Source organism: Hypanus sabinus, chromosome 12, assembly GCF_030144855.1.
Source record: "Hypanus sabinus isolate sHypSab1 chromosome 12, sHypSab1.hap1, whole genome shotgun sequence".
Taxonomy (NCBI): domain Eukaryota; kingdom Metazoa; phylum Chordata; class Chondrichthyes; order Myliobatiformes; family Dasyatidae; genus Hypanus; species Hypanus sabinus.
The window spans coordinates 13,514,995-13,537,928 of NC_082717.1; the positions used below are offsets into that span (position 1 = coordinate 13,514,995).

At 43.7% G+C, this 22,934-nt stretch overlaps 1 protein-coding gene across 1 annotated transcript in view; it reads left to right on the forward strand.

Moving 5' to 3' along the window:
* The window catches only part of efcab2 (EF-hand calcium binding domain 2), a 112,357-nt gene extending 106,890 nt beyond the window's left edge, over nt 1-5,467 (forward strand). Inside the window, exon 7 of the mRNA XM_059985562.1 lies at nt 1,672-5,467. Within this exon, the coding sequence (XP_059841545.1) occupies nt 1,672-1,721 (50 nt within the window). The 3' untranslated portion in view covers nt 1,722-5,467. The remainder of the gene's footprint in view (nt 1-1,671) is intronic.
* Nucleotides 5,468-22,934: the final 17,467 nt, after the last annotated feature.

Here is a 22,934-nt window from a genome sequence, read left to right on the forward strand (position 1 = left end):
CTCTCTATCCCTTTTAAAGCTCTGAAATCCAGGAATATTGAGAATCCATTCCCGCCCTAGTGCCAGCCAAGTCTCCGTAATGGCCACTACATCATAATTCTAAGAATGTATCCAAGCTCTCAGTTCATCACCTTTGTTCCTGATGCTTCTTGCATTGAAGTACACACACTTTAGCCCTTCTACCTTACTACCTTTATACCCTTTATTCTGCTTCTCTTTCCTCAAAGCCTCTCTATATGTTAGATCTGGCTTTACTCCATGCACTTCTTTCACTGCTCTATCGCTCCGAGTCCCATCTCCCTTGCAAATTAGTTTAAACCCTCCCGAACCATGCTAGCAAACCTACCAGCAAGGATACTGCTCCCCCTCGAGTTCAGGTGCAAACCATCAAATCTGTACAGGTCCCACCTTCCCCAGAAGAGATCCCAAAGATCCAAAAATCTAAAACCCTGCCCCCTGCACCAACTCCTCAGCCACGCATTCAACTGCCATCTCCTCCGATTCTTACCATCACTATCACGTAGCACTGGCAGCAATCCTGAGAACACTACCCTTCAGGTCCTGTTCTTCAGCCTTCTGTCTCGTTCCCAAAACTCACACTTCAGGACCTCATCCCTCTTCCTGCCTATGTCATTGGTACCAACATGTATCATGACTTCTGGTTGCTTTCCCTCTCGTACCAGGATGTCGTGCACCCGGTCAGAGACATCCCGGACCCTGGCACCCGGGAGGCAACAAACCATGCGGGTGTCCTTCTCACGTCCACAAGATCTCCTGTCTGCTCCCCTGACTATAGAGTCCCCAATAACGACACCTCTCCTCTTCTCTGTCCCACCCTTCTGCACCACAGGGTCAGGCTCAGTGCCCGAGGCCCTGCCACCCATTGACATTCAAGTAAGAATAAAAGAAATGGGAGCAGGAGCCTGGGCTGTTGAGCTTGCTCCATCATTTAGTATGATCGTGGCTGATCTGTCCATGGGCTCAGTTCATCAATGGATCTGGGGTACAGAGGGTGTACAGCTTTAAGTTTCTCTGCATACACATCACTGAGGATCTCATGTGGTCTGAACATACTGGCTGTGTGGTGGAAAAAGCACAACAGCATCTCTTTCACCTCAGACAGTTGAAGAAGTTTCTATATGGGCACAATTGAGAGCATCTTGACTGGTTGCATCACTGCCTGGTACTGTATGAGAGATGTACTTCCCTCAATTGCATGACTCTGCAGAAAGTGGTGAGGACAGCCCAGCACATCTATAGATGTGAACTTCCCACTACTCAGGACATTTGCAGTAAAATGGGCCCGAAGGATCATTGGAGACCTGAGTCACCCGAGCCACAAACTGTTCCATCTGCTATCACCTGGGAAACAGTACCGCAGCATAAAAGCCAGGACCAACAGGCTCTGGGACAGCTGCTTTCACCAGGTTATCAGACTGATTAATTCATGTTGATACAATTGTATTTCTATGTTATATTGACTGTCCTGTTGTACATACTATTTATTATAAATGACTATAAATTGCACATTGCACATTTAGACGGAGACATAACGTAAAGATTTTTACTCCTCATGCATATGAAAGATGTAAGTAATAAAGTCAATTCAGTTCAATTCTGCCCAGCCACATGCCTTTCCCCCATAACTCTTTATTCTCTTTCCTTCCACAGATGCAGCTCCACACGTTCAGTTCTTCCAGCAGATTGTTTGTTGCTCCTGATCCCAGTAACTGCAGTCTCCCATGTCTTCATTCTATTCTGCATTCTGATTTCCTTTTTGGTGTTGCTTTGATGTATGTATATATGGAATGAGCTGTCTGGATGGTTTGATAAACTGCAACTTTCCACTGTGTCTTGGTAAATGTGACAATAGTAAAGCGCAGTCACGGCTATTGCTCTCCTGCTGTGGCGGGCAGTGACTAGTACGTCCGCAGTACTAACCTGGGGGCGAGATGCCGAGCAGTCCTAATCACTGCTTGACAGAGAAGGAAAGGAATAACAGCGTTTCCACTTCTGATCCAGCACAGTTTTCACCTCTTTATTGTGGATGTCTGTGTCGCTCACAACTTGGACTCAGTAGCCAGCTGCGAACGCACAACAGAACTGCACAAGTCGAACCGTCATCATCGGTACGACGGACAACCACCTCCAATTACTGATTCCGACAATGAAGGAAGCATTATATTTCCAGGTTGCATTTGGAAAAAGCTTGGAGGAAAACATGTGTTTGTTCATGTGCCAATGCTGCCCTTTACCTTTCCAGATGTTTGTGGTTGTGGGTTTCAGAGATGCTAAACGCAAAAGAATCTGCAAATGCTGGAAATCCAGAGCAACAAACACAAAAGGTTGGATGAACTCAGCAGGTCAGGCAGCAGCTATAATAACTTAATTGACTTAATTAATTTAATTGACTTATTATGTCACAGGAGATTATTCTTGTCGAGCACCTCCTCTTCATCCGCTAGAAGCAGAACTTCCCAGCGGCTAAACATTTTAAATCCTATTCCCATTCCTGTTCCGACATGTCGGTCCATCACCTCCCCTTGTGCCAAGAAGAGGCCACCCTCAGGTTGGAGGAACAACACCTTATATTCTGACTGGGTAGCCTCCAACATGATGGCATGAACATCAATTTCTCTTTCTGGTAATTTTTCCTGTTTTCTTCTTTTCCCTACTCTGGGGCTTTTACCACTTCTCACCTGCCTATCACCTCCCCCTATGTCCCCTCCTGCTCCCCTTTCTCCCATAGTCCACTCTCCTCTCCTATCAGATTCCTTCATCTCCAGCTCTTTACCTTTCCCACCCTCCTGGCTTCACCTATCAACTTCTAGCTATCCTCCTTCCCCTTCCCCCACCCCATCCTTTTATTCTGGAGTCTTCCTCCTTTCTTTTCAGTCCTGAAGAAAGGTCTTGGCCTGAAACATTAACCGTTTATTCACTTCCATCGATGCTGCCTGGCCTGCTGAGTTCCTCCAGCGTTTTGTGTGTGTTGTACAAGAGTATTTGGTCCATTGTGTCTTTGCAGTTTCCAACAGAACAATCCATTGGTCCCATTTCCCACCTGCTGCTCTTTATAACCCGGTCTCTCTCACACACACTTTATTACCACTCAGACAGGTACAATCAATGTCTGTGGAACAAGAAGCACATTTAACATTGTGGGCCAGAGAATATAAGAACAGAAGAAATAGGAGCAGGAGTAGGCTATATGGCCTATTGAGCCTGCTCTGCTATTTAATAAGTTTATGGCTGCACTGGCCATGGACTCATCTCCACCTACCTACCTTTTTCCCATAATCCTTAATTCCCCAACAATGCAAAAGTCTAACCAGCTTTGTCTTAAATTTACTGAGGTAGTCTCGTCTGCTTCATTGGACAGAGAATTCCACAGATTCACCACTCTCTGGGAAAAGCAGTTCCTCTTCATCTCCATCCAAATCTACTCCCCCAAATCTTGAGACTATGTCCCCTAGTTCTAATCTCAGCTATCAGCGGAAACAACTTTCCTGCCTCTATCTTATCTTTCCCTTTCATAATTTTATATGTTTCTATAACATCTCCTCTTATTCTTCTGAATTCCAGCGAGTACATTCCCAGGCAACTCAGTCTCTCCTCATAGTCTAACTCCATTATCTCTGGAATTAACCTGGTGAACCTCCTCTGCACTGCCTCCAAAGCCAGTATATCCTTCCTCGAGTAAGGAGACCAGAACTGCACACAGTACTCCAGGTGCAGCCTCACCAGTACCCTATACAGTTGCAGCATAACCTCCCTGCTCTTAATTTCAATTCCTCTAGCGAAGAAGGCCAACATTCCGTTTGACTTCTTGATCGCCTGCTGCACTTGCAAACCAAACTTATGTGCTTCATGCACAAGCACTCCTAAGTCCCTCTGCACAGCAGCATGCCGCAATTTTTTACTGTTTAAATAATAATCTGCTCTTCCATTTTTCCTTCCAAAGTGGATGACCTCACTTTTACAAACATTGTATTCTATCTGCCAGACCCTTGCCCACTCACTTAACCTATCTACATCTCTCTGAATCTTCTGCACAATTTGCTTTTCCACTCAATTTAGTGTCATCAGCAAACTTACATACACTACACTCAGTTTCCTCTTCCAGATCATTAATGTATATCTTGAACAGTTGTGGGCCCAGCACCGACCCCTGTGGCACACCGCTCACCACTGATTGCCAACCAGAGAAACACCCATGGATACCAAATCTCTGCTTTCTATTGGTTAATCAATCCTCTATCCATGCTAATAATCACCACCAACTCTATGCATCCTTATCTTATGGATAAGTCTTTTATGTGGCACCTTATCGAATGTCTTCTGGAAATCCAAATAAATAACATTCATCTGTTCCCCTCTATCCATTGCGCTCATTATATCCTCAAAGAGCTCCGGTAAGTTTTTCAAACAGGATCTGCCTGATGGATCCATTTCCTTCCAGATACCTTCCTATTTCTTCTTTACTGATAGCTTCAAGCATTTTCCCAACTACAGATGTTAAACTAACTGGCTTATAGTTACCTGCCTTTTGCCTACATCCTTTTTTGAACACTGGTGTGACATTCACTGTCTTCCATTCTGCTGGGACCTGCCCAGTGTCTAGAGAATTTTGGTAAATACCACCAAAGCCTCTACTATAACTTATGCTATTTTTTTTCAGTACCCTGGGATGAATTCCATCAGGACAGGGCTTTTATCTATCTTCAGGCCCATAAGTTTGCTCAGCACTATCTCTTTAGTGATAGATACTATATCGAGATCCTCACTTCCCATCGCATCCATAATATTTCTCTTTGGCATGTTGGACATGTCCTCCACCATGGACTGATGCAAAATAGTCATTCAAAGCCTTGGCCATTTCCTCGTTACCCAATATCAATTCCCCCCCTCTCGTCCTTCAAAGGACCTGCGTTCACTTTAGCCACCCCTTTCCGCTTTATATAATTAATTACTATCTGTTTTTATATTTCGTGCTAGTTTATTTTAATAATCTATCTTCCCTTTCTTTATTGCTTGCTTAGTGGTTCTTTGTTGCTTTGTTTCTCATTACTCTTGGCAACTTTATACGCACCAGCTTTTAGTTTGATGCCTTCTTTTATTTCCTTAGTTATGCAAAGCTGGCTCTCGCCACCCTTAATGTCTTTGCTTTTAACTGGAATATACTTTTATTTTTTGAGAGACCCTATGTGAGACTAGTAGGATGAAAGGCTTGGAGTTGAAAGATGAGCTCTTTGTCTTGCTCCACAGATGCTGCCTGACTTGCTGCATGCTTCTGCAGCTCTTGTTTTTATTTCGGATTTCCAGCATCTGCAGCCCTTTGGATTTTCAACTACCCTGTGACAGATTTTTTTTTGCCACATACCTACACTGGGGGTAATTGTAGTCGCCAGGCTGATGGAGAAGCCTGGATCAAATTCTGCCTGAGGAATTAAAAAATCAGTTTATTGGATGCAACGATTCGGAATCAGAATCATTGTATTGCCAGTATGTGAAACAGACCAGAATTGATTGTGGTTCGGTGCCAACTATAAAATACAAGACAATACCATAACAGGCAATACTGCAACAAACAACAATTTACAAGCCAATAGTGCAAAATGCAATAAGCAATCAACAATTAGCAGAATGGTCACATGCTCACGTCAATAATCGAACTTAAATAAATGTGAATATAGGAACAGACTCAATAATTATCAACAGAACAAGGAGAACAGAAAAGACCGTTTATGGATGTTGTGCAGGGACAGCAAGGGTGTCACACTTGAGTGAGTTTTGTTGAAAAGTTGTATAACTCCAGAAAAGAAGCTTCAGAGATGACGTGTAGCCCTGGTGGTGAAGGACTGATGCTAAATTGGTGAATAAGAGACTGTTCAGGCAGGTGGAATCAGCATTAATTTTTCCAGCTCTTTTCTTTGTTCTGGTGACAAGCAAGATATTTTAATGTTGATAGCTGACAGACAATGATCTTCTCCGCTGAGTGGAGCATTGCTGCAACCCGGATTGGAGAGGGACGAGGCTGCGGGAAGCCAAGCGGTGAAAGAGGTGGTCATAACCCTCTGAATGATGACTGATTAAAATTCATCAGCCCCGAGATGTTAAGCTTTCTAAACTGTCACAGGGTGAACAATCTCCATTGTAAGGAAAGTAATCTCCATTGTATTAGTGGCTACGGAAAGCACAGTTTCTTAAAGAAGCTCATAACCCAAGGTACGCTTTTATTAATGCTGTGCTCATAACTGTAAAGTGGAGATTGAATGCGTGGGAAGTGAAGTTCTGGTATAAAGCCCTCGGGTTAAAATTGTACTTTACATAGAACAGCCAATTAGCTGTGCTCATTAATGCAAATATTTAATCAGCCAATCATGTGGTGCAACTCATTGCATAAAAGCATGCAGACATGGTCAGAAGGTTCAGTTGCTGTTCAAATCAAACATCAGAATTGGGAAGAAATGCGGTCTAACTGACTTTCAATGTGGAATGATTGTTGGTGACAGACGGGGTGGTTTGAGTATCTCAGAAACTGCTGATCTCTTGGGATTTTCCAGATTAGTAGTCTCTAGAGCAGGGTACCCAGTCTGGGGTCTAAGGACCCCTCAGTTAGTGGCAAGGTTCCATAGCATAAAAAAGATTGGGAACCCCTGCTCTGGAGTTTACAGAGAGTGGTGCACATCAAGTGATTGGAAGTTCTGTGGGCAAAAGTGCCTTGTTAATGAGAGAGATCAGAGGAGAATGGCCAAACTGACAGGAAGGCAACAGTAACTCAAATGGCCACATGTTACAACAGTGATATGCTGGCTAGTAGTGAGGTGGACTTTAAGATGAGTAGTCCCGAGTTCAAATCTGACTGGCTTCTTGCATGTTTGTGCTGGGTTGAGCATTAAGCTAGCAAATTGGCCTGATAAAAGCAGCAAAGTCACTGCCCGATGTGCCACAAGGCATGGAAAAGAATGACGACAACAGCAGTGAGCAGACAAACATCTCTGAAGACACAGCACATTGAGCCTTGAGGTGGATGGGCTACAGCAGCAGAATGCCACACGAGGTTTCACTCCTCTGCCTAATAAAGTGGCAACTGGTGTGTAAATCAGTGCCCTCCAAGCAGTGAAGAAAAAATCTCCTCATCCATTCTGTCAAAGCCACTCACAATTTTAAGTAGCTCTATTAAATGTACACTTAACCTTCCCCAACAGTGAGAGAAAACCATTACAGTTTAACCTTCCAGTCCAAGTCTCATGTTCCACATTGTTGCTTTCCAATCCAGGCACTTGCTGGGATTGTATTACAGAGGAAAGGAAATTGGCCAAAACATTGTGAATAATCACTGTAATTGGTCAAATAATTGTTCTTGGATCTTTAACTGCATGGGCCTCACACATTATTAAGTCTGATGACACAAAATAAAGCTGGGCCTCAAATGACACCAAAGCACCTAATTTCCTCTGTGTACTCATTTCAGTTAATATGTTTTAGTTAAATTAATGCAGTAATTATCTCATTATTTTGCATAGGATAAAGTCTAAATTACAATTGTGCAGGCTCAGGATTTATTAGGAATGATTTAACCATTGTGCTAAAAGTAGTCACGGAGAAAATGAAATCCCCTGGTATTTAAATAAAATAAAATTTCCCATCTTTCGTCTAGTTCTAACACTGTGTGGTCTGGATATTCTTGGCAGTTAGCTGTTCCCTCCAGGTGATAATTTCACAGCACAGACATTATGCATGCTGCATTAAGAAACAGTTTGAAACTCTATTTTAATAATGTCAGAGACCAGTTAAATAGACAAGTGGTTTCAAAAGTTCTTCCCAATGTCTCAAACTCATAGGGAAAAAAAATTGTGCTAAGCCATAGAGGGAGAGAGAGTTTAAAGTATACTCTCACTGGCCACTTTATTAGGTACAGAAGTTACCTAATAAAGGTGCCATTGAGTATATTTCTGTATGTTCCTGTGGTCTTCTGCTGCTGTAGCCCATGCAGTGCAAGGTTCATTATCTCGTGTGTTCAGAGATGCTCTTCTACACACCATTATTGTAACACGTGGTTACCTGAGTTACTTCAGCCTTCCTGTTAGCTTGAACCAGTCTCGCCATTCTCCTCTGACCTCTCATTAATTGGGCTTTTTCACCCACAGAACTGCTGCTCGCTAGATTTTTTTTTTTGTTTTTCCAAAGTTCAAACGTTCAAGGAAAATTTATATTCAAAATACATGTATGTCACCATATAAAACCCTGAGATTCATTTTCTTGCAGGCATACTCAATAATTCCACAATTGAGCAATAACCATAATAGAATCAATCAAAAACCACACCGACTTGGGCGTCCAACTAGTCTGCAAAAGACAACAAATTGTGCAAGTACAAAAAGAAAGAAATAATAATACTAAATAAATAAACAATAAATATTAGGAACATGAGATGAAACATCCTAGAAAGTGAGTTCATAGATCATGGGTACATTTCAGTGTTGGGGCAGGTGAAGCTGAATGAAGTTGAACAGTCTGATGGTTGAGGGGTAACAACTGTTCCTAAACATGGTGATGTGAGTCCTAAGGCTGCTATACCTTCTTCCTGATGGTGGCACTGAAAAGATAGCATGATCTGGGTGGTGGGGGTTCCTGATGATAGATGCTGCTTCCCTGTGACAATGTTCTGTGTAGATGCGCTCAATGGTGGGGAGGGCCTTACCCATGATGGACTGGGTGTATCCACCACTTTTTGTAGAATTTTCTGTTCAAAGGCATTGGTGTTACCATTCCAGGCCGTGATGCAGCCAGTCAATATACTGTCCACCACACATCAATAGAAGTTTGTCAAAGTTTTAGATGCCATGTCAAATCTTTGTAAACTCCTGAGAAAATAGAGGCACTGCCATGCTTTCCTCACAACTGTATTTATGTGATGGGCTCAGGACAGGTCCTCTGAAATGATAACACTGAGGAATTTAAAGTTGCTGACCCTCTCCACCTCTGGTCCTCCAATGAGGACTGGCTAATGGACCTCTGGTTTCTTCTTCCTGAAGACAATAATCAGCTCCTTGGTCTTGCTGACATTGAGTAAGAGGTTGTTGTTGTGGCACCACTCTGCCAGATTTTCTATTTCCCTCCTATGTGCTGCTTCATCACCACCTTTGATTCGGCCTGCAACAGTGATGTCAGCAACAAACTCGAATATGGCATTGGAGCTGTGCTTAGCCACACAGTTGTAAGCGTAAAGCGAATAGAGCAGGGGGCTAAGCACACAGCCCTGTGGTATATTTGTGCTGATGGAGATTGTGGAGGGGATGTTGTTGCCATTTCGAACTGTCAGGGGTCTGCAAGTGAAGAAATTGAGGATCTAATTGCACAAGGTCTAATTGCACAATTGACGCCAAGGTCTTGAAACTTATTGATTAATTTTGAGGGGATGATGGTATTGAATACTGAGCTGTGGTTAATAAAAGGCATTCTGATGTCTGTTTGCTACCAGATGTTCCACAACTGAGTGAAGAGCCAATGAGATGACATCTGCTGTGGACCTGTTGTGCCGGTTGGCAAATTTCAGCAGAACCTAGTCGCTTCTCACATGTTTCATCATTATCCCCTCAAAAAGTTCATTACTGTGGATGTAAGTGCTACTGCCTGGTGGTAATTTCTCACCATTCCCTGTAAACTCTAGATATTGTTATGCTTGAAAATCCCAGGAGATCAGCAGTTTCTGAGATACGGGCTGGCACCAACAATCATTCCACAGTCAAAGTCACTTAGATCACATTTCTTCTCCATTCTGATGTTTGGTCTGAACAACAACTGAATCTCTTGACCATGTCGGAGTGCTTTTATGCACTGCGTCGCTGCCACATGATTGGCTGATTAGTTATTTGCATTAATGAACATGCGTATCCAATAAAGAGGCCACTTAAAGCAACTAAAACATTGTTCGTTTATATTGGGCAACATTCAGCTCTGAAGTGTTTAGTGCACAACAGCAATAGTAATTCAGGAAACCATAAATAGAAAACCAATATCTAATGCAGTAAAGATCCCAGAAATAGAATGGGAATATTATGAAGTAACATTTGATGTGCAGGTTTCCCCATGAGTCAGGTCACCCAAGGCTTGGTTATGGCTGGAGATATTAAAATTTTCTAAAAGGAGAGAAGGAGAGAGGAATAAGCTTACATGGATGTTCAGGGACCAGATATTTGAAGGTATTTCTACCAATGATAGTGAGTGGCAGAAATAGATGGAAGGTCAGAAAGGGAAGCATGCATTAACCTTGTAGGGAAAATGATCCATGTATTGTCTGGAACTGATTCAATTCCTCTTCCCTGTAATCAAAGTGTCATCTTGTGTAGAGGTTAGCACATCTCTCTATTTCTGTCCAGCTGTGCACAGGAACAGTCCAGTCTATCAGAAGGGCTCAGATACAATGTACATGCAACGTGGACTTCATCTGCTTGTTCAAGTGGAATCCCGAAATTTGATGGCAAGGCAAGAAAGGCTAGAGGTTGTTGGCGCATGGGCCAAGATTTAAAAGGTTAGCTTTATTTGCCACACGCACATTGAAACAGAGTGAAATGCGTTGCTTGTGCCAGAGTCAGAATTAAGTTTATTATAGCATTGGGGTAGCTGTGAACACTGCAGTTGAAGTAAGTTGCAGATTGTAACATCAATACAGTGAGCTGTTGGCCTTCCCTGTCGCTGTGGCAGGAGCAATCTCTCTCTCTCCCTCATTAGTGAGAGAGAGAGTCGGTGTAATGAGCAGTGTTTTTCTGATGGACTCTAGATCATGGTCACTTTGGGGACGTTGCAGTTGCTTGCATGGCGGGAGCTGGGTGGGGTGCTGATGCCTTTGCTGAGGCAGGCGGGGGAAGGGGGAATGTTCAAGCTTCTGCTGCGGCTTGTGTGTGGGAGGGGGATTGGGGCTTTGGGGTGTCAATGTTTCTCTGTCATTCATTCTTGGAGTCTTCTGTTTTCTGGATGACTAAAGAGTAAGAATTACAGGTTGTATACTGGATACATTCTCCTGTTATTAAATTGAGCCATTGAAAAATAGAAATAAAAAAGTGGTGTCCAAGGGTTCAATGTCCATTCAGAAATCGGATGGCAGAGGGGAAGAAGCTGTCCCTGAATCATTGAGTGTGTGCCTTCAGGCTTCTGTACCTCCTTCCTCATGGTAACAATGAGAACATGGCATGACTTGGGCGAAGGGGGGTCCTTAATGATAGATACCACCCTTTTGAGACATTGCTACTTGAAGGTGTCTTGGATGCCATGGAGGCTAGTGCTTACGATGGAGCTGAATAAACTTACAATTCTCTGTAGCTTATTTCAATCCTGTGCAATCCCCCATACCAGACAGTTAGAATGCTCTCCATGGTACATCTGTAGAAATTTGCGAGTGAATTTGGTGACGTACCAAATTTTCTCAGACTCCTAATGAAATATGGTCACTGTTGTGCCTTCCTCGTAGCTGCATCGATACATTGGTTCCAAAGGTAGATCCTCAGAGGTACTTTTGTAATGTGCTGAGTACTGCCTACAAGTGTTGCCAAGCTTCCAGCAAGCACCACAGTTCACTAACCCTAAACTATGGCTTCGGAATGTGGGAAGAAACCGGAACACCCAGAGGAAACCCACCGTTCATGGGGAGGACGTACAGACTTCTGACTGATAGTGGCTGGAATCAAACCTTGGTCAGTGATGGCTGGCACTGTAAAGTGACTGTGCCACCCCTCCACGAATAACATGCACCAGAAACAAATACTGGACATAGACGCTCACTTCATTGTTATTTTCAGGGCTCCTGCAAGTGCAAACCCTCTGCTACAGTTACCATCAGTAACAGCAGCAATCACATTTGAAATATTCATGCATTTATTCTAGAGCATTTGGCAGTGAGACAAGAGATATGCCCTCTTCCAATTTTATAAATTGAGGATAATTTTATTTCCAGACACAAAAAGGAAAGACAAGTTTATGCAGAAAGCTTCATATTACGAAGCTTTTAAAGGCAACGAAGACTTCAATTAGCAAATTACAGTAGTTTGTTATTGTTATAAGTATCAAAGTACAATGAAAACTGTTTGCATGGCATCGATGCAAATGATTTCATCACAATAGTGCATTGAGGTTGTACAAGGGAAAACAGCAACAATGCAGAATAAAGTATCACATTTACAGAGAAAGTGCAGCTCAGGCAGATAACGAGATACAAAGGCATAGGAATGTACTGCAGAACTTTAATCACTGTTATCTCAGTGAAACCTGTCAAATATTGATAGGACTACATAGAGTAGATGTGGGGAGTTTAGGACCAGAGGGCACAGCCTCAGAATAGAGGGACGTCCATTTAGAACAGAGATGAAGAGGGATTTCTTTAGCTGGAGGGTGGTGAATATGCGGAATTCATTGCCACAGGCAGCTGTGGAGCTGTGTTTAAAGTGGAGGCTGATAGGCTCTTGATTAGTCAGGGCATCAAAGGTTACAAGGAGAAGGCAGGAAAATGGGGTTCTGAGGGTTAATAAATCAGCCATAATGGAATAACGGAGCAGACTCAATGGGCCAAATGGCCTAATTCTGTTCTTATCTCTTATGGTCTTATAATGTAAAGAACAGACTAAATTGTACAATGTAAACTTTCCCAAACAATGTGAGAAAGGTCCAGAAAATGATTTAGAATTTTTGGTCGGAGTGGCCTAGGATAATGGTGTTGTGGAATATTTTACAGAACTGATGGACTTTCAACATAGTATCTCGGCTGAAGGAGGGCACATTCGACAGTGTTAGAGATTCCCTACATGTTAGAAATGTACAGGAGAAAAACAGGCCCTATGGCTCATCTCGTTGGTGCCGAACCATTGAAACTGCCTACTCCCATCGACATGCACCAGGACCATAGCCATCCTTGTATCCACCCTCCATGTACCTATCCAAACTTCTCTTAAACATCGAAGTGGAGCTCGCACAGACCATCGTGCTGGCAGCTCGTTCCACTCTCTGATGACACGTTGCCTTGCCTCCACACTGTCTGATTCAGAATCAGGTTTAATATCATGGACATAAGTCATGAAATTTGATGGTTTGTGGCAGCAGTACAGTTCAACACATAAACGCTACTGTGAGTTGGTATAAAAATGAAATGCACAAAAGCAATAGTGTGGCAGTGTTTGTGGGTTCATGGACCATTCAGAACTCTGAAAGAGGAGGGGAAAAGCTCTTGTAAAACATTGAATGTGCATTTTCAGGCTCTTGTACCCCCTCCCCAATGGTAGTAATGAGAGGAGGGCATGTTCTAGATGGTGGGTGTCCTTAATGGCAGATGCCACCTTCTTTTGAAGGTGTCCTTAATGATGGCTAGTGCCCACGAGGAAGCCGGCTGAGCCTACAACTTGCTGCAACCTGTTCCAATCCTGTGCACTGAAGTCCCCATACCAGGTGATGATGCACCCAGTCAGAATGATCTCCACCATACGTCTGTAGAAATTGGCCCGAGTCTTAGGCAATGTACCAAATCTCCTCAAACACCCAATGAAGTATTACCACTGGGCAGGCAGACAATAAGGAGCAAGAGTCTATCTAATCATACAAGAGGTCATTCAATAGTCTCCTTATAGTGAGATGAAAGCTGTCCATGAGCCTGTTGGTACATGTCCTGAAATCATTGGATCTTCTGCCCGATGGGAGGCATCCTTGATTATATTGGCTACTTTCCTGAGATAATGGGAAGTGAAAGCAGAGACAATAGACTGTTTTTTTCTGATGCACTGGGCTTTGTTCACCATTCTGCAATTCCTTGAGGTCTTCTTGAGCCTGGTGGTAGATGCTTTATGGTTTTTGTATCTTCTACCTGATGAAGTGGGGTGGGGGGGGGAAGGAGAACAGTGAATGTCTGGGGCAAGAGGGGTATTTGATTATGTTCTCACAAGAGAGCCTAATTATATGCAGGACCTTGTCCAAATCCTGCACAAACCAAGCCCTTCCCACTTGAGAAGGGGGCAGGAAAATTCGGGATGGTTCCTTGTTTTGGCAGTGGGCACAATGGAAGCAAGCCACCAACAATGCAATAGCTGATACGATGGGATTCCTTTATAATTAAATCTTTAATTTGCCGTGACAACATTTTGCTGTAGCAGAGGGTACAGCAGCAGCTGAATCAGCTGCATTTCATCTGTAATAGACACATTGAATTAGAAGTAGGCAGAGCGGAGAGGGCTAAAATAAACATTTATCAGAGCAAAGATAACATGTTACCCAAGGCAGTCGTAGACAAAAGAAATTCAGGAATGAATGGCGGTGTCTCAGAGATTTGAGGCAATGAAGATCAGCAGGAAGAATTATGACAAACAGCTTTAGGAAAGGAAATCCCAATAGCATTATAGTGGTTATAAAGGCATCATTCTGTCTGGTGCTGAGTTTTATAGTGTAGGGAGTTACCAAAGTAGATTCACAGTGTGGATTTAAGTGCAGCTTTTGAGCCCCTTTCACCTTGATTATGTAATCCCTCGTACTTCCCAGCCCAGTACAGATCTGCAATCTGCACACTCCAGTCTTCCCGATGTCTCTCTCTCTTACCCTGCATTTTAAAAACTTGTTCTCCGATCTCAGTGAGAAACCACTGAGCTGAAACATTGGCCTGGTAAATGGAAGGAAATGGAGTCTGGTAGTGAAGCTGCAATTTCCTGGCATTGTACACCAGAAAGTTGCATTGCCGTCCTGGGCCAGATTTCAATAAAACCATGAGACCACAAGACTCAGGTGTAGTATTAGAAACATAAGGAATACCGCAGATGCAGGAAATCCAGAGTAATACACACAAGATGATGGAGGAACTCTGCTGGTCAGGCAACATCTATGGAAAGGAATAAGCATTTGCCCCAGGGACAGAATTAGGCCTTTCTGCCCATTGAGTCTATTCCATCATTCAATCATGGCTGATTCATTTCCCTTTCAACCCCATTCTCCTGCTGTCTCCTCCATAGCCTTTGCCACTCTTACTCATCAAGAACCTATCAACCTCTACTTTAAATACATGCAATGACTTGGCCTCCACAGCTGTCTGTGGCAATGAATTCCACAGATTCACTCACCTTCTGCTAAAAGAAATTCCTCCTCATCTCTGTTCCAAAGAGATGTCCTTCTATTCTGAGCTCACTGGACCTAGACTCTACTGGAAACATCCTCTGTGCATTTACTCTCTCTAGGCCTTTCAATATTCTGTAGGTTTCAATGAAAATCCTCTTATCCTTCTAAACTTCAGTGAGTCAAACATTAGACATAGCACACAATCCAGATCCCATCAAATTCAGTGCCAATTGTGAGGAAGTTATTATTCAAGTTTAGATGGATATTTTAAATTATTTATAAACATATTTAAGTGGTTTTAACCACTAATAAATGTATACATAAATATTTCAATCATTGTAGATGTTTAAGAATGATTTATCTGGATTTTTAGCATTTCTGAATGAAATTCAGCAACATCTAAAAGCTCTTACAGTTTTAAAAACTTAGCACATAGCAGTCAGCGTTTCTGCTATTACAGTGCCGGCAATTGTGTTCAATTCCTGCTGCTGTCTATAAGGAGTTTGCATGTTCTCCCTGTGAGCTGCATGGGTTTCCTCTGGGTGCTCTGGTTTCCTCCAATGTTCTGAAGACATTCGAGTTAGGGTTAGTGACTGATGGTGTGTGCTATGTTGGCGCTGGAGGTGTGGTGATACTTGCGGGCTGCCCCCAGCACAACTCGTGATGATTTGGTTTTAATACAGACAAATCATTCCGCTGTACGTTTTGATATTTTCAAAGTTCAAAGTACACTTGTTATCAAAGTATGTATACATCATACAGGCAGCCACAAAAGAAGAGACCCAAAAGAACTCATTAAAAAAACGGAATGTGCCGAGACAAAAATAAAACAAATCGTGCAAACAAGAAAAATAAGCAAATCGCATTTGGAACGAAAGTGAGTCGTCAGGCATGAAGCCCAAAGTGGCCAGAGCAGGCCCACAGACTCAGTGCAGCGACAAATGGAGTAAACACCGTGGTGGAACAAGCAGAACTGGCCTAACCCTTGCCTTTTCAATCCAAATTAAATTGTCCAAACACCGGTCATTCCTCGCTCTAGGATCTGGGCTCTATTGCATTGAGACCCTTTGGAACTGGACCCAACCGTCATGTTTCAGCCCGTACCCGACCTTTTGATATAAAAGTGACAAATAAAGCTAATCTTAAATCTGAATCCCAGCGCTGTAGAGGGCCCTTGCAGCCGGGCAAAGCCCTCAGGGAAGCTTCTGCTTTGTTCAAGAACCTACCACGCTGTAGCCACACTGAGATGCTTCTGTGTAACAAGTTAGACTCTCCTCATTTGAACCAGTCAAATCTGCAGGTGGAACAATCACCAGGCAAGTACCAGTGTTTGGACTTGTGTCTCTGTCCACTGACACTACCTGACCTGTTAAATAATTCCAGGCTTTTCTCCTTTTATTTCAGTTGGCCTGCATCTGTGATACTTCGCTTGTGCATTTGAACTTCCTTGACGCCTCATCTTGATCAGGCTGGAAGTGATAATGCTAACCACCACAGAGTGACATTCTGTAAGGACCACGATCAGGGTTTAATATTTTATGTGACCCAAATATAGAGTCATAGAGCACTAGAGAACAGAAGCAGGCTCTTCAGCCCATCTAATCTGTGGCAAATGATTATATGCCTTGTCTCAACAACCCATACCCCTAACTCTCTCATCCAAAGTTCTCCTAGATGTTTGCAACCGAACCCATATCCACCACTTCTGCTGGCAGCTCGTTCCGCACGTACCACCCTCTGAGTGAAGAGGTTTCCTCTCATGTCCTCCTTAAACATTTCACCTTTCACCCATGCCTTCCTCAGACCTGGAGTGGGAGTGGGGCTCTCTCAAGGGGATGCCACGGTAGTGTAGCGGTTAGCGCGATGCTATTACAGCTCAGGGCATTCTGGAGTTTGGGGTCTGGTTCCGGTGTCATTCTGTAAGGAGTCTCAGTACGTCCTCTCTGTGGAGTGTGTGGGTTTTCTCCGGGTCCTTTGGTTTCCTCCCATCGTCCAAAGACGTACCAGGTAGGTGAACTGGCCGTTGTAAATTGCCCTGTGATTAGGTGTTGTGGGGTTGCTGGGCCGCTGTGAACCAAAGGGCCAGAGGGGCCTGCGATGTGCTGTATTGCTAAATAAATAAATTAAATTAATGATAAAACCTTTAGTTCCAGTCTCACACAACCCCAGTGGAAAGAAGTCTTATGTTAAATTAAGTTTATGTCAGCTTCCATTCCATAAGGTTGTCATAGCCAGGGGAGTGGGGTTAGTGAGTATGAGCTCCCACCACCTATTGAGAGTTCCCAATGGGGTGCATCTCAAATAGCCTTTGACAACCAAGTCCAGCTCCTGGCCTTCATGTGTGGCTTAGCTCCTAAGCCCAGTGGAACCATTTCCACTGACAGGAGAAGGGGCAAATCATGTTACTGGCACCTTAAAACCAGTCACTTTGGCAGATGGAACTCATCAGCTGTGGTTGGCAGAAGGAAAACTCTGATCTCAAATCTTCACTGCCTCCATTGGGGAAGGCTTCAGGTGTCAACCCTGAGGGAAAATTCCAGATCTGGAGTCTCCAAGGCAGTCTTAAGGCAGTTCAATGCTGACTGGCAAATCCTGCGATGTCCCGGTACCAAAGTCTGACGTTCCTTTGAATTCATCAGCTGGGTGGAGAGGGGATCCTGCTACATGGGCAACAGCTTGCTCTCCATCTCATATTGCCCTGACTTGTATGTTATGTAGACAGCTGGGATGCAACATCCATTGAGGGGCTCAGTAAGTTAGCTTAAGTACTGTACAAGAAAAAGACAAAATAAACACAACACTGATGAAAGTTTGATAGAGGGGAAAAGAAATATAATGCAAGGTGGTACCTACTTACTCACTGACCATTATGACTCTGGCATTTAGGACAGAAGTGAAAGTCCTTCATCTCTGGCGTTCAGGAGCTTCCTTCATTGTGTTAATTCCTCTTGGTTTTCACTGGCATCAGTCTTGTAAGTCCCAGGTGGAGACTCAGGAATACCGTTACGCTCGGATGTAGAAAGATCCTTCATTTCTGTTTCTGTAACACTTTTGTTTTACCAGTCAGGGTTTACTCTTGGTCTGGCCTCTACCCTTTGATCTGTTTGGCACAGGCAACTCTACCAAGAATCCAAGAAAAAAATCCTGACTCCAGGCAATATGGCTGTCTGGGCATTGAGGCACGCGAGCCTCCAAACCCTATGACCAGGTTCAACTTAATATGAGAGAATGTATACAGTATACAACCTGAAATCCTTACATCCAGACATCCACGAAACAGAAAAACGCCCAAAGAATGAAAGACAGAAAATGTTAGAACCATGAAGACCCCTCTCTCCCTCCCACGCACGTAGCCCCACTCCCCTCATTTGCTCCAACAGAAGTATCATCCCCCACCTCCCACCTTGCAAGCAATAGCAAAGCCCCTAGAAGCATGATCTAGAGTCCAGCAAAAAATGACAGTCCATCCCAGCACTTCGACATCTCAGACAGATATATTACACCTTCTACAACAAGAGGAGAGACCAACAGCTCGTTCTTTCAATGTTACAATTTGCAGCGTTGCTTATTGAAGTTCCTCCACCTCGAGGAACAACAGACTCACTCATGCACCAGATGCTCATACGACCATCCACCACCTACTCCCATCAGGTGCTACACCTTACTCAAGGCTGATCTGCAGGCAAGCGGAGCTACAGCAAGAGAGAAAGAGAGATATTACTTGAGTGCAGGGGTCTTCGTTCAACAGCAGCGTACGCCACCTACCTGCTATCTCAATGTTTCAATCTCCCACAATACTTCAGTCAGTGACATTGGCGAGGAATTGTGTGGTCCACAGGGCTGCACCCCAAAGGTGTACGTCATCCAGGCCACACATGGAGATACTGCAACGCCAGGCCACTCGGTGAGTTCCGAGAGTGAGAACCCACCACCGGTGGAGAACTGTGGGGTAAACTGCAGTTGTAGATCACAGAGTCCGACAGGACCCCAGCCGCCACCTTGAAAAGGAAAAAAGAGACGTGAGAAGAGAAGAAATTAAACTGTTCCAAGGTGGAAGAAGTCGCCCAGGTCCGCAAAAACATCTGGTGCCATCTTTAGCTTTTCCCACTCCTCAAGGTTGTGCCTCTCTTGGAGGAATCCAAGGTAATGTGAGAGTTTTAACAAGACTCTTCAAGAACCTGATGGTGGTGGGAAGAAAGTTATTGGTTCAACCAAGCTTCTAACTTTGTTTTGTAATTATTATGTAAGTGAAACATTTGCTTACTCAAAAAGAACTGAAGAGGCTTTATTTAGCTTTATGATTCGCTTTCTTTTCTGAACACCTTCAGTGTCAGACAGGCTGATGTTACAAGAACCATCACTGACTTCTGTGCCCTGGGCGATCTGTTAATCCAGAAGGTGGAGATTTGGGCTGTTCTTTTCAGCAACTGCGGAATTAACTGATTTTGTTTGTTAAGGAAGGCTTTGTGTGAGCGGTTGTTGCTTAACATTGGAATATTGTAATTAAGAGGGAGATATTGAGATCTCCGCTCCTGGTCAGGGAGGAGAGGCAAAATCATTCATCTTAACAGTTCTCATGTTACCTCTGCTGGAAAACAGATTGTGTTTGTGCTTATGTATAATGTTCAGTAAGGTCTTGGGTTGTCCTTCCTGTTTTGTTGCATAGGGTTCAGTAATCCCATGATGCTCACACTTTAATTCAAACTTAGCCACTTAGCCAAGCTTTAATTCAAACTTAGCCACTTGGCCAAGCTTCCTTAAGATACTGAGCTCCCTCTTGGAATATTGCGTTCAGTTCAGATCCCCACATTATAGGAAGGAGGTGGAAGTTTTAGTTGGGATGCAGAGGGGATTTACCAGGATGCTGCCAGGGTTAGACAGCATATCTTATAACTATAGTTTGAGCAAGCTAGGGTTTTTCTCTTAGGAGAGAAGGAAGTAGAGAGGCAATTTGGTAGAGGTGTACAAGATGATAAGAGGCATAGAAGAGGTATGGGTGTGGGGTTGAGATCTGTCTCCTCCAAAGGAGATGTAAGGCATTCCTTCCTTCCACTTGCCTGCAGATCAGCCTTGAGTGAGGTATAGCACCTGATGGGAGCAGGTGGTGGATGGTCATATGAGCATCTGGAGCATATCACAAGCATTGGTTACGTGACCACTGACACCAGGCAGACAATCTTCAAAGAGTATTGATAATGGCTGGGGTCACCCATCTTGTAAAGACACTGTGCAGAAGAAGGCAATGATAACCAGTTCTGTAGAAAAATTAGCCAATAACAATTGTGGTCATAGAAAGACCATGATTGCCCATAACATATGACAAGGCCCATAATGATGATGATGATGATATCAGAGGCAAGCTTGTTACACACAGAGTGGTGGGCGCATAGAACACCCTGCTGGGAATGGTGGTACAGGCAGATACATTAGGGGTATTTAAGAAACTCTTAGATAGGCAGCTGGATGATCGCCAATGTCATACGACACGGCACGTAATGGTGATGTTGCTTGTTACCCCGGTGAGTGTCTTATTTAAAGAGAGTTTTGGAGAGCATCATGATGTTGAAAGGAGCCTTGGGTCTACTCTTTAAACAGAGCTGAGGCAAGCGCTTAAAAAAGCCCTTGAGACGTGTTAATATCGGCTGCAGGAAGCATGAATCCTTCAAGAAAACATCTGCATTTTTCAGACAAACTTTTAAAAGCTGATTCTAAGCTTCTGATAATTCTGCGAATATTGACTCATTATTACAGGGAAGGTCCTGAGGGAAAGAATTGAAGAATGGAGGCAATGCCCTTGGCCAGATTACATTCAGCTATTAATCCCATTGGAAGTGCAACATTTACACCTCCCTTGCAATTCCAGACACATTCCAGGATACAGGAAGATCCAAGAGAACATAGAACAGTACAGTTCAGGCCCCTCAGGTCAGAATATTTCAATAACCCTTTAACCTACTCCAAGAGTAATCTAACTCCTCCCTCCCACTTAACCTTTTTCTTTCATCCATGTACCTGCCTAAGAACCTCTTAGATGCCCCTAATGTATCTGCCTATACCACCACCCCAGTAGTGCGTTGCACACACCTACCACTCTCTGTGTAAAAAAAAAACTAACGCTGACATACCCCCTATACTTCCCTCCCAACACCTTAAAATTATGCCTTCTTCTATTAGCCATTTCTGACTTGTGATCTGCACCGGCTGCTCATATGACCATCCATCACCTGCTCCCATGGCTTCTCGTGACCCTGATCGGGAGCTAAGCAGGTGCTACCCCTTGCCCAAGGCTGACCTGAGGGCTAGCAGAGGGAAGGAGTGCCTCACACCTCCTTCGGTAGAGACCTATCTCCACCCTGTGCCCATAAGTAACAATACCAATCTCCTTGACGTAGAGCATCTTCCAGTGCTCCCACTAAAGAATGATGCATCAGTGATCCACTTTAATATAGTCACTGTCCCAAGAACTCACACAAATATTAGGAATAAACAGGGATCCCCTTCATATGTTGAAATATTCCACTAGTCCTTGTATATGTTAACACCCTCCTGGGAGACTTCTGCAGTTATTTGGGCAATTGGTTGGTGAGAGAGTGGGGATTCAGTTTTAACTTCCATAGAGCAAAGACTAATGTGATTACAAGAATTAATTCTGATGACAAAATCACTGTCATGCAGTCTTAGTGATGCACTCGTGTCCATGTCAACCATGATGTATATCAGGCTAATCCCATTTCTCAGCATTTGGCCTACATCCCCCTAAAACTCTTGTATTCCATATACTTGTCCAGGTACTTACTTTATATATCTAACGTACCTGCCTCAAGCACTTCCTCAAATATCTGTTTCCATATATCTACCACCTGATGTTTAAAAAAGGTGCTTCTCAGGTTCTTCTTAGACCTTTTATTTCTAACCTTAAAACTATGAGGGGTATAGATAGAGTAAATACAAGCTGGTCTTTTCCACTGAGGTTGGGTGGGATTACAACCAGAGGGCATGGGTTAAGGGTGAAAGGTGAGAAGTTTAAGGGGAACACGAGGAGAAACGTCTTAAGTCAGAGGGTCATGAGAGAGCGGAATGAGCTGCCAGCACAAGTGGTGCATGCAAGCTCGATTTCAGTGTTTAAGAGAGGTTTGGATAGGGACATGGATGTTAGGAGCTATGGTCCTGGTGCAGATCGATGGGAATAAACAGTTTTCATGGTTTTGGCATGGAGTAGATGGGCTGAAAGGCTTGTTTCTGTGCTGTACTTCTCTGACTTTAATTCTCACTCTATATCCCCTACTTTTCGATTCCCCAACACTGGTTAAAAAAAAAAGACTGCCTACCCTATCCATGCCCTCAGTTTCCTATGCTCCAAAGACTAAAGGCCAAACCTTCCTATCCTCTCCTTATAATTCAGTCCGTCAAGTCCTGGCAGCATCCTCGTAAACCTTTTTCATAGCCTTTCCTGTTTAATCACACCCATCCTATAACAAGGTGAGCAAAATGTGAGCCCATCCTGTTATAACATGTCGGTCCATGGGCTCCTTTTCTGCCACGATGAGTCATGCTCAGGGTGGAGGAGCCTGTATATTCCATCTAAGTAGCCTCCGACCTGATGACATGAACATTAATTTCTCCTTCCAGTATTTTATTTTCTCTTTCTCCTCCCCTTTCTTCTGCTTCCATTCCTCACTCTGGTCTTCTACCCCGGTGCCTCTCATTCTTCCCTCTCTCCCATGGTCCACTCTCTTCTCCAGCCCTTTCTTTATCTTTCCCAACCACCTGGCTTCACCTATCTCCTTCTAGTTTATTCTCAATCACCACTCTCACTGTTTTATTCTGGCAAACTCCCCCTTTCTTTTCAGTCC